General features: G+C 50.1%; 1 protein-coding gene across 1 annotated transcript; it reads right to left on the bottom strand.

Annotated features, from left to right (window-relative positions):
• Positions 1 to 1,843: 1,843 nt before the first annotated feature.
• SPINK4 (serine peptidase inhibitor Kazal type 4) lies at positions 1,844 to 9,558 on the bottom strand. Its single transcript, XM_043453779.1, has 4 exons — positions 9,439 to 9,558; positions 5,251 to 5,291; positions 3,550 to 3,662; positions 1,844 to 1,983 (listed from the first exon to the last, which is right to left on the bottom strand). Exons 1-4 carry the CDS (start codon positions 9,497 to 9,499, stop codon positions 1,938 to 1,940), a joined length of 261 nt encoding a protein of 86 aa, XP_043309714.1. The 5' UTR covers positions 9,500 to 9,558; the 3' UTR covers positions 1,844 to 1,937.
• Positions 9,559 to 11,964: the final 2,406 nt, after the last annotated feature.

Raw genomic sequence — 11,964 nt, 5'->3', positions numbered from 1 at the left:
CAGTGGCCAGGGCAGCAGGGTCATGTGCTGCAAACCAGCCTTTAGGGGTGCACACTTAGGTTGCAGCGTGGTTCCTGGAGACGGGCCCACAGTTTCCACACCCGTAAAGCAGGGAGTTGGGTCTTTCTGGGTGGTGTCCTGGCACACGGCTTAACCTCTGTGATTCCTCATCCTGTGAGTGGAAACCTAGGGGAGGAGAGGGTCACTAGGGAGAAGCTTGGCTGAGATCCTCTGCCTGGGTGTAAGAGGGGCTTCCCACTTAGGGTAGGGACTTAGAGAATCCACTCTCTTCCTACACTAAGGGAACTAATTTCCAGCTTAGCACATGGCCAACCAGAGAAATAGTATTTCCCAGTCTTTTTTGCACTAGTATGGCCCACATTTTACCCAGTGTGTTGTAGACAGTGTGCGCAATTTTTTTTTTTTTAATAATCTTTTGGCTGCGCCACTTGACAGGCGAGATCTTATTTTGCCAACTAGAGGTCAAACCTGCTCTGCCTGCTGTGGAAGTGTGGAGTCTTAACCACTGGACCACCAGGGAAGTCCCCAACGTGCATCTTATGGAAAGCATTGTCAGAGGCACAGAGTGCCCTTCCCCACCTCTCCGGCCTGTGTGTAGACATGACTACTGGAATTGAAGCAGCTATTTGGTCATTGGGGTGGGAACTGATACGGATGGCAGAGTAACAGTATACAAGCATCATGAAATCAGCATACTACCTAGATCTGTGTGTGAGAGAAAACTTCTATCTGTTGAAACCACTGTTATTTTGGCTTTTTGGTCTGTCACAGCCAAACTTCACCCTATACCATCCCTATGCAGCTAGGAAACGAGTTTATGTTACCAGCAGTAGAAGGACCTTACAGATGGCCTCCTGGCCCCTGCCCCTGCAGACCTGTCAATAATTCCTGCCTAGGTTCCCGTTTTAGTGGTCCAGGGATTGATGGATCCCATCTTCCCTATCCCCACTCTCCTCGCAGTGTGGATTTTCCCACTGAGCGTTTCCTGCTCTTGCTGCCTACCCTAGAGCAGGAATCAGGGTCTATGTGATGCTATTCCTGCCTGACCAAGCCCCTTTTGACCCTTCTTCCACCACCCCCACCTCTACCAGAGGCTCCTCTTATAAGCTTTGGCCAGGAGAATGGGGGTACCTGACATGTCCCACAGGCTGGGATCTCTGTCTACGGTGGATTCCCGAAAGCTGTGTGTCCCTGTGAGCCCTGTGTGCCGCGTGTCCAGTGTCAACACATTTAACAACCAGTCAGAGTGGGTGTTGACCAAGAGAGCAGAACAGGGTCTGGAAGTCCTCTTGCTGTGGGTGGCCAGGGAGCAGGGGGACACTCCAGGGCTTGGGGAGCACCTGTTGTCATCAATTATAGACCTAGATCAATACTGTAATGAGCAGTCAGATGTATGGTGAACACCACCCGAATGTCAGCCATGGTAGTGTTGACGTGTGTGTGGGTCTGTATGTATGTGAGTGAGTGAGATTTGGGGTGCTGGTATAGCCCAGGGAGAAAGCTGTGAGGGGTGTGGGAGCCTCTCAAAGGCTGAGGCTGGGCCTTGCAGTGGCAGAGAGAACAGACTTCAGTTAGGTTCTTGACCTCAGTGACAGGCCAGGTTGGGCTCACAGGAGCACTGTACACAATCCTGACCCCCTCAAGAAGGCAGAAGATACCTGGGACTTCCAGGGGAACATGTGACAAGGTTGAGGAGCATCAGAGTGATGGAGATGACATCAGATTAAGAGTAGGGAAGACAGGGCCAAATTCCCCCATCCTCCGGAATCCGCTTCCCCAGAATCCGCCTCCCCAGAATCCCCCAAAACACTGAGCCATTGGCTGGGTTGAGCTGAATCTTTATTTCATGTCTCATCCTGCACGCCCACCACGGTTCTCTAGCCTGAAGCTTCACGGCTTAAGAGGCTCTGGCGGGGTCAGCATTTCCCATCCTTCAGGATCTGGATGTCCTGTCTGTTTTTTCTAGGGTCACAGCAGACGAGAATGAGGTCAGCTCCTCAGGAAGTGTAACATACCCTTCAGGAACCCCGGCCCTGTCTGTCCAGACTCCCTGCTGAGCTCTGCCCACTCAGTGTACAGTGCGGGGGAGACCCCAGGTCTCCCTGGGCACATCCTTCTACTGTTTCTCACTCCGTATACCCTCCCCCTGGGAGGTTTCAGCTGCCTGGGCTTTCAACCACCTCTACGTGCTGTTGGCTGTATATCTGTCTGGCCTGGACCTCTGTCTTCAACTTCAGGCCTGTTCATGCAATTGTTGACTGTGTATCACCTCTGGGATGTCCCAGAGGCTCCACTGTCCACAAACATCATTGCCCCACAAGCCTGCTGCACACCCCCAGCCCCCCGCCAACATGGCATCCCCAGCTGCCCCAGCCGACAAGTTAGAAACCAGCATGTTGCTCTTGCTCCCTTCCTGCCCACCACCCGCCCCGACCCTTCACATCCAGTCTCACAGCCTGTGGACTCTACTCCCAGTGGAAGCATGGGTCTTTAATTATCATGATCTTTTTCTAAGTTAAGACACTGTCCTTGCTGCTCTCCTGCCCATCTCTCTAGAGTGTTGCAACTGTCAGCAGTTTCTCTTCTGTGATCTCGCTTCGTGCTGGACAGCCCAAGATCTTATGAATGAAGTGTGTTAGTCGCTCAGTTGAGTCTGACTCTGCTACCCCACAGGCTGTAGCTGGCCAGGCTCCTCTTCCATGGGATTCTCAAGGCAAGAATAATGGAGAAGGTTGCTGTTGCCTTCTCCAATGAATGAAGAAATGAAACCAAATAGGAGATCTGATGTCCCAAGGTCATGTTCTGGCCGTCTCACTCTAGACTCATTTCTTGTCTCTCCCCCATCGTCATTTACACTTTATACTCTAGCATATCCAACTTCTTATTTTTCCTCAAATATAAACTTTCTTCTAGATCGTTCCAAACTCATTTTTCTACTTGGAATTGCGTTTCCTTGTTTAATCTTTCTCCAGCCTAGTTCCTACTTATCCCTCAGGGCTGAGCTGAGATGTCCCTTGTCTGAGAAGTCTTCCCTGCCCTGGCCTGGCACCCACAGTACCTGTGCACCCCCATCTGGGCCTTTGGCATTCTGTGCTGCAACTGGCTGATCAGCTTGGCTTCTGCCTTAGACTGACCATTGCCCCCAGGAGCTGGTAATGCTGTCTAACTTTTTATATCCTATTGTATCCCCAGTGCCTAGAGCAGAGTTAAGTGTTCAATAAATAATTGTTGGCTGGAGGAATAAATGAACAAGTAAGGTCACCTAGTCAGGGGGCAGAACAAGGAAAAGAACCCAGGGTTTCCGCCCTCACCCCCAATGCCCCACTCGTGGGCTTTCTGCTTGGAACCACGTGCCTTCTTTTGACTTTACTTGCACTCATTCTGTTATAAGCACATGTTGGAGGACTTGTCCCAGGCCAGGTATAGGGTAAAGGAGGAGACAGGTCAAGTCCTGCTCCTTTCAGACTCCCATGCACCACCGATGGAGCCCGCCCAAGATAGCGCGGGGGAACGCAGGGGTGGACTTACATCCGAGCCAAGCAGAGCTGGCATTCACTCTCGTACGTGGCCCCGTCAGTGCCGCAGACCGGGTCGTATGTCTTGGGGCAGGCTGGAGACTCTACCATGTGTTCACAGATGGGCTGTGGGAGAGAGGAAGGGGGATGCTCAGGGACCCAGAGGCAGGAGGTACCAAGGGGCTCTGCTGAGGGGGCTCCAGGGAGGAGCCAGATTCAGGAAGGCCCCAGTGTGGGTCCGGAGAGCACGAAACCAAGCACGCAGGGCCCCATGGCACGTTTGCTTGTGTGTGTGCGTGTGTGTGCATGTGTGTGTGCATGTGTGGGCATGTGTGCATGTGCATGTGTGTGTCTGTGTGCGCGCGCATGTGTGTGTGTGTGTGCGTGTGTGTGTGTGTGTGTGTGCGCGCCTGACCGTGCTGTGGCTGTGTGCATAAGGATGTACCTGACTGTGTGTGGCTGTGGCTGTGTGCATAAGGATGTACCTGTATCTGCTGAGCCCAAGTATGTGGCTGCCTGTGTGTGCGTGTGTGCATGCGTGCATATGTGTGTATGTGTGCGTGTGTGCGTGTGTGCACGTGTGTGTGTGTGTGTGGGTGTGTGCGCGCCTGACCGTGTGTGGCTGTGGCTGTGTGCATAAGGATGTACCTGTATCTGGTGAGCCCAAGTATGTGGTTGCTTGTGTGTGCGTGTGTGTGTGTGTGCATATGTGTGTGCGTGCGTGTATGTGCGTGTGTGTGCACGCGCATGTGTGTGTGCATGCACGTGTGTGTATGTGTGTGTGTCTGCGTGCCTGACTGTGTGTGGCTGTGGCTGTGTGCATAAGGATGTACCTGTATCTGCTGAGCCCAAGTATGTGGTTGCTTGTGTGTGTGTGTTTGTGTGTGCACGTGCACGCGTGTGTGCGCGTGCATATGTGCGTGTGTGTGCGTGTATGTGTGCGTGCGCGTGCGTGCGCGCGTGTGTGTGTGTCTGTGCGCCTGACCGTGTGTGGCTGTGGCTGTGTGCATAAGGATGTACCTGTATCTGCTGAGCCCAAGTATGTGGTTGCTTGTGTGTGTGTGTGTGTGTTTGTGCGCGCGCGTGTGTGTGTGTGTGCATGCGTGTGTGTTTGTGTGTGTGCATGTGTGTGTGTGCGCGCCTGACCGTGTGTGGCTGTGTGCATAAGGATGTACCTGTATCTGCTGAGCCCAAGTATGTGGCCTGCCAGGTGAACACCTGTCTTCAGGGGCTCACACGCCCTTCACAGGGTCTAACAGAAATTCTGCTCTTGTTGAGGACCCAGGAAGAGAACCAGCCGTCATTCCTAGGAGGCCTGCCTCCCTGGAGGCGCCTGAACTCACCCTGGCCTGCGTGACTGTCAGGCCCTTGGTATGAGGAGGCTGGAGGCCTAACTGAGGCTCTGTCTAAAAGGGTTTCAGGCCAGTCCCGAGCATTAGGACTAGGATGGGGACCCGGGGTAGGGGTTGGGGGTGAGGGGGCTGGTGCTGCATTCCACACTGATTAGCTGTGTAGACTTTGGCAAAGGGGCTGGGCCTGCTCAGCCTGGAAGAGCTAACCTGAGGCCGCCCTGGCCACTGTGGCACCATTGAAGGTGTCTGAGAAGGAGCGTAAAGAAGAAAATCCCTTGTCTCCCAGTATGGATGAAAGGGCTCCCCTCTGAGAAGGACGGCCGGGACGGTAGTGCTGAGGCCGGAAAGAGCAGCTGCCTTACCATTCTCCAGAAAACCAACTCTTTCGCTGACACGGACACCTCTGAAAGGCAAAGAAGCAAGAATTAGGGGATGTTGGCTTTAGGCCCCAGGTACCAGAGTCTGAGGACACTTTTTTCAGGGACCTATCCCAGCCACCACCCAATCTGGCATTCCTCAGGGAAAGGTAGTGAGTGAGTCATAGACTGGGCTCCCAGAAAGCTCACATGACATTGTCAGAACTGGGAGAGAAAGCCTAGAATTAGGGAGATTAAAGTCTAGTCTGTTTCTTATTAGTAAAGATCCCACTGGGATTGTCCACGGACCATAACTACTGAAGCCCATATACCCTAGAGCCTGCAAGCTGATGCTACTGAGCCCCGTGCCTAGAGCCTGTGCTCTGCAACAAGAGAAGCTGCTGCAACAAGAAGCCTTCCCCCCACAACGAAGAGTGGCCTCCCTAGAGAAAACCCACGCCCAGCAATGAAAACCCAGCAGAGTCAAAAATAAATTAACCAAAGGACAAATATTGAAAAGCAGAAGAAAAAGAAAAGAATTCAGTTACTATGTACCAGGCCTTGATAATACATGATCTTGACTTTCTTACACACTTTCTCACTGCTGTGTAACAGGAGGAGAGGAGGCAGAGGTCTGTGACCCAGATCCCACCACAGGACTGAGGCACACATTTCCTCAGCTTCCAGGAGCATTGGCTGCTCACAGTGAGTGCTTTCTTCCTAGGAGGGGTATGTGGCTTGGATGGTAAAGCATCTGCCTACAATGTGGGAAACCTGGGTTCGATTCCTGGGTCAGGAGGATACCCTGGAGAAAAAAATGGCAACCCACTCCAGTACTCTTGCCTGGAAAATCCCATGGACGGAGGATCCTGGTAGGCTACAGTCCATGGGGTCGCAAAGAGTCGGACACGACTGAGTGACCTCACTTTCACTTTCTTTCACCCTTGGAGAAGGAGCTGCCTTGCCCAAGCTGGCATTCCTACCCAGGAACAACCCACATCCAATGTCAGGGTGATGTGGGTACAGTGGTCTGAACTCCTCATCTCAGAGCAATGCTGCAGGGCCGCCCCAGCCCCTCTGCGTGACAGTCACTGACTGTCTCCCCTCCCCGGTGTTTCCCCCTGAGCACTCTCCAGCAAACTACACACAGATCCCAGAGCCTGCTTCCCTGAGAACTCTGCCAATCTGTGAAAAAGGTTCATAGGTAAGGCAACACAGTTTGTTAAGGGCAGGGCTGGGATTTTCACGTGGCTCCATCACTCCACACATGCAGTTGTGCCTCACAGCCCCTTGAGGGCTGGATGAACTGTTTACAGGACCTCAGCAGATTGTGGTGTGATGGGTGGAGGAGGGAATGGAATGGAGCTGTATCTGAGGCCACGGGTGTAAGGAAAGGGTCTATAAAAACTGAAGAAAGGCAGGCTGCTTCCTGAAGTCTCTGAAGGGCTGTCCTGGGACCCAGGGAGAGAGGAACTCTTCTTAACTTCACAAGGCAGAGCCCATCTGCACAAAGAGGCTGCAAAGAGGCAGGTGTGGATTCCAGAATATTCTCTCAGTGGGAGCTATGAGTTAACAAAAGAAGCTGTCTCCAGAAGTGGAGAGTTCTCCATCCCTGGAGGTGGGTGACCATCCCTTGGTTTTAGGTTTTTCTGGAGATGCTATTACAAGAGATTTCCAAGGTGGAGAGGAAGAAGGGAACCAAGATTGGCCACTGGTGCACTGTTCAAGCATCAACATGCCAATCCAGTCTTGTTATCATTACTGCTTAAAACCCTCCAGGTCATGATTACCCAATCTGGAAATTGTCCAAATATCCTCCAACAGGCGAGTGAATAAACCCTGATGCCCACATACAGTGTGACTCAACTCAGAAGTAAAAACAAAGCAATAACTGATAACATGCAACAACATGGCTGAGTCTCAGAAACTCGCTGAGCCGAAGAAGCCAGACACAAAAGACAGCATCCCGTATGGTTTCATCTGTGTGACATTCTAGAGGAAGCAAACTAATCTATGGTGGAAAAATGTCAGAACCAGGGTTGCCTCTGGGATGGAGGTGTGGTGGGGGCAGGGATTGACTGGCATGAGGGAAATTTCTGGAGTGATGGAAACGTTCTGTTTGTTGATAGGGGTCTGGGTTACACAGGTATATGCCTCATCAAATCTCGTTGAATAGGATTTGCTGAGTGATGAGATGTGTGCATTTCATGGTCCGTAATTGTTGGTGGGGGAAAGAATTCAAAAAAATGAATAAAGCCCTTCCAGGGCTCCATGTCACGACCACTAAGACTCTTCATCTTTTGTTGAGGGCACTGTGTGAGACGATCCCAAACTTCCCCTGGGCCACTTCCTCATCCGCCTCCTCTGCCCCTGCCATTCCTCTCTGCTCACTCTTCCAGAACAGGCTCTCTTGGCTTATGCTGGTCCCTCTGTGGTGTCAGTTTCTTTCTGGATGATGTGGGAAGTTGCATTTAACCCCAGCTGCCCTTGACCTTGGCCCGAGGTTTCTGCCCCCTTCCTCACGCAGCCCAGGCAGGAATCTGAAGTGGGCCAAAGGATTCCCTTTAGGGCAGCCTCTTCAGTGTTCCCAACAAGAGAACTGCTCAGGGAACTGATGCCAGGCTGGGAGTAACCTGGCTGTGCTGGGCCAGAGTCTCCGGATCCACTTTCTATTGCTTCAGCCTCTGGTTTGTGTCCCCAGCCAGGGAAACACCTGTGAGACCGGCTGTGAGGTCGGTGTCCCTGATGTCCTGCTCAGACCCGCCCTGTAACATCACGACTTTGTCTGGGTCTGTCCTAAGGAGTCTCCCTGCCTCTCCTTTGACTCTGTTCTCAGGGTAGCACCCTGAGCAATCCTTTTAATATGTGACTCTGCTCATCACCCTTTAGTACCTCCCATTTCACTCACAGGAAAATCCAAGTTCTTACACTGACCTTCAAGGCTTTATCCATTATAGTTCGCAGTTGCCTGTGTCGTCTCATCTCCTGTCTCTCTGCACCTTGCCCCTCACTCCTTTCGAGTCCCACTGGCTTCCTTGCCGTACTCCACACACTCCACGCATGCTTCTACCTCAGGGCCTTTGCACTGCCCATTGCCTCTGCCCGGAACCCACTTCTCTGATATATCCATGGCTCACTCCACCTCCTTCAAGTATTGCTCAGACATCAGCCTCTCAGAGAGAAGTCCCCAGCATTCACATTGCAACCCCCTCTCAATCCCCATCACCCTGCCTAATATTTTTTTCTTAGCCTTTATCACCATCTAAATACTGTTTAATATATATTGTTTAATATACATTGCACCTATCGTATTGACTGTTGATTCTCCTCCCTCCTACCCCATTAAATTTAAGATCTACTGGGGCAGCTCTTTTTCTGTTTTGCTTGCTGATATGTTTTAAGGGCCCAGAACAAGGCCTGATACCCAGCAGAAGTGAGACTGCAGAGGTACCCAGCTTCTGAGCAGGCCTCACTCCAGCATCATGTGTTTAGCCCAGAGCAAGGGCTCCCTTGTGCTCACATGACTGCCTCAGCCCCACAACCACAGCCTGTCAGAGCAGATGGGAGCCCAGGGGACCCGGTCAGGCTTCCTTCAGCACCCAGGGCCCTGCAGCCAGTAGACTTGTCAGTCTCCCTGGAGACAGGCTGTCTGCCTCTGCATCCCCAGTCTCTAGCCCAGTAGCTGCTCAGGGTCGCTTTGAGCTGGAACAACCTCCTATGTCACAAATGGAGAAACAGGCCCCAAGAGGGGAGGGGTGTGTCTGTGTGTGTGTTAGTTGCTCAGTCAGGTCCAACTCTTTGCGATCCTATGGGCTGTAGCCCTCCAGGCTCTTCTGTCCATGGGATTCTCCCGGCAAGAATACTGGAGTGGGTTGCCATGCCCTCCTCCAAGAGATCTTCCCAATCCAGGGATGGAACCCAGGTTTCCCACATTGCAAGTGGATTCTTTACCATCTGAGCTATGAGGGGAGAGGACTTTTGCAATTCTGAGCCAGAGGTAGGATTGGATCTCGGGGTTTTTTTTTTCTTCTAGCCGGGGGTGCAGAAAAAAGGTTTGTTAAACAAAAAAAGAAAGAAAGAAATGTTTATGCAGAAAGTCAAGGCCTCACAGGATGCCCCAGGCCCTGCCTCTGCCCCACTCCAAGCTCACCTACCAACACCAAGCCACAGAGAATCCAGACTCTGTCTACTCACCCCTGTCCACAAGGAAGAGAACAGCCAAGGCCAGGGCGGCTATCCACAGGCGGGCAGCCATGCTGATCCTGGGCTATGTGGCCTGAGGGAGCTGGGGCCTGGGCCAGGGATTGATGGGGGCCTGTTTATAGTGCCGATCCCCACCCTTATCTTATCTGAGGCCAGGTGGAGAGCTGGAGGTGTCACCCGGAGGTAATATCTGCACCCTGGCATCAAGAAAGGGTTTGTTTTCTGCAGAGACGCTGAACTCCAAGTGGCCTGGGGCGGGGGTTGGGCCATTGATGGTGAATTATGGAAGTGAGAAAAAGTTTGGACTTGCAAAGCTGATTTCAGTCTGAGGGCTGAAGCAAGAGGGAGAGGAAAATGGAAATAAAGAGGGGAAAACAGAGAGAGACTAATTCAGAAATACTGAAAGAGAGAGAGATCAAAAAGAAAACAAAAAGCTGCAATTTGGGGACTTTCCAAAGTGGTCCAGTGGCTAAGACTCTAAGTGCCCAATGCAGTGGGACTGGGAAAACACTGGTTGCTGTTGTCCATGTCTCTCAGTCTTTTGGACTGTAGCCTGCCAGCCTCCTCTGTCCATGGGATTTCCCAAGCAAGAATACTGGAGTAGGTTGGCATTTCCTTCCCCAGGGGATCTTCCCAGACCAGGGATCAAAGCCTTCTGCATTGGCAGGTGGATTCTTTACCACCTGGAAAGCCTATTTCTAACCACTATACAACCAGGGAATTCCCCTAGAAGTTCCCCATACTTATAATGGGTTGGCCAAAACATTCGTTCCAGTTTTCTCTTAATCTGGCTTTCACTGACTTCACTGCTAGTCACTCAGTCATGTCCAACTCTCTACGACCCATGCAAGGATTGTAACCCATTGAATTCTCCAGGCAAGAATACTGGAGTGGGTTGCCATTCCCTTCTCCAAGGCATCTTCCCAACCCAGGGATTGAACCTGGGTCTCCTGCATTGCAGGCAGATTCTTTACCATCTTGAGTCACCAGCCAGCTTTAGTAGAGCTTAGTTGTCTTTAATTTCATTCAAAACAATTTTGTTAGATTGCACTGTGACAGCTGTCATATCAGCCTGCATTAAAAAAAGTAACATCAAAAAAAAAAAGTAACATCAAAATAGGTGAGTTTTTGTGCAGCCATTTTAATATTGAAGATGGAAGAAAAACAGGAACATTTTTGGCATATTATTTGCCTTATTATTTCAAGAAAGATAAAAATGCAACTGAAATGCAAAAAAAAATTTTATGGAGAAGGTGTTGTGACTTATCAAACAAAAGTGGTTTGGGAAGTTCCATGCTGGAGATTCCTCACTGGAAATTTACTCCTTCACAGTAGGGGTAGAAGTTGATAGCAATCAAATTGAGACAATAATTGAAGTCATCTTGTGCCACAAGGGAGATAGCCAATATACTCAAAATATCCAAATCAAGTGATGAAAATCATTTGCACCAGCTTGGTCATGTTAGCTGCTTTGATGTTTGGGTTCCACATATGTTAGTCAAGAGAAAAAACCTTCTTGAAAGTGTTTCTCCATGCAGCTCTCTACTTAAACATCAGGAAAATGTTCTGTGTTTAAAACAAATTGTGACAGGCGATGAAAAGTGGATACTGTACAATAATGTGGAATGGAAGAGATCATTCAGCAAGCGAAATGAACCACCACCAACCACACCAAAGACCTGTCTTCATTCAAAGAAGGTGATGTTGTGTATATGGTGGGATTGGAAGGGAGTCCTCTATAATGAGCTTCTTCCGGATAACCAAATGATTAATTCCAACAACTGCAGAAGACACAAGAGACTCAGGTTCAATCCCCGGGTCAAGGAGATCCCCTGGAGTAGGAAGTGGCACCCCACTCCAGTATTCTTGCCTGGAAAATTCCATGGACAGAGGAGCCTGGTGGGCTACAGTCATTAGGGTCACAAAGAGCTGGATGCGGCTGAGAGACTGAGCACATACACTGCTCCCAGTTAGACCAGCTGAAAGCAGCGCTGGGTGAAGAGCATCCAGGATTCGTCAGGAGGGAAAGCATCACCTTCCATCAGGGTACCGCAAGACTGCATATCTCTTTGATGACCAGGCAAAAACTGTTACAGCTTGGTGGGGAAGTTCTGGTTCATCTGCCATGTTCACCAGATGTTGCAACTTTGAATTTCTATTTATTTTGGTCATTACAAAATTCTCTTAATGGAAAAAAAATGTCAATTTCCTGAAAGATTGTAAAAGGCACCTGGAACAGTTCTTTGATCAAAAAGATAAGTTTTGGGAAGATGAAATTATGAAGTTGCCTAAAAAATGACAGAAGCTAGTGGAACAAAATGGTGAATATGTTGTTTGATAAAGTTCTTGGTGAAATGAACAATGTGTCTTTTATTTTTACTTAAAAACCAAAGGGACTTGTTGGCCAGCCCAATACAGGATATATGAATAAGATATTTGGTTATCTGTTTTCAAGGAATTTCTGATTTATAAAAAGAATAACTAAATTTTACTTACATATACATTCCTCTAATTCAT

This window comes from Cervus canadensis, chromosome 30 (genome assembly GCF_019320065.1).
Source record: "Cervus canadensis isolate Bull #8, Minnesota chromosome 30, ASM1932006v1, whole genome shotgun sequence".
In the NCBI taxonomy this organism is placed as follows: domain Eukaryota; kingdom Metazoa; phylum Chordata; class Mammalia; order Artiodactyla; family Cervidae; genus Cervus; species Cervus canadensis.
The sequence above is the reverse complement of the archived record's forward strand: the minus strand, read 5'-3'. Positions and strand labels throughout refer to the sequence as shown.

What these genes read in the sequence shown, in the direction of transcription:
- SPINK4 (XM_043453779.1), bottom strand. Translation starts at nt 9,499, where the DNA reads ATGGCTGCCCGCCTGTGGATAGCCGCCCTGGCCTTGGCTGTTCTCTTC. An exon ending in AGTTGGTTTTCTGGAGAATG is followed by an intron (nt 3,663 to 5,250) that starts GTAAGGCAGCTG and finishes TCTCTCCCACAG; the next exon opens with CCCATCTGTGAACACATGGT. An exon ending in CAGCTCTGCTTGGCTCGGAT is followed by an intron (nt 1,984 to 3,549) that starts GTAAGTCCACCC and finishes CTGTGACCCTAG; the next exon opens with AAAAAACAGACAGGACATCC.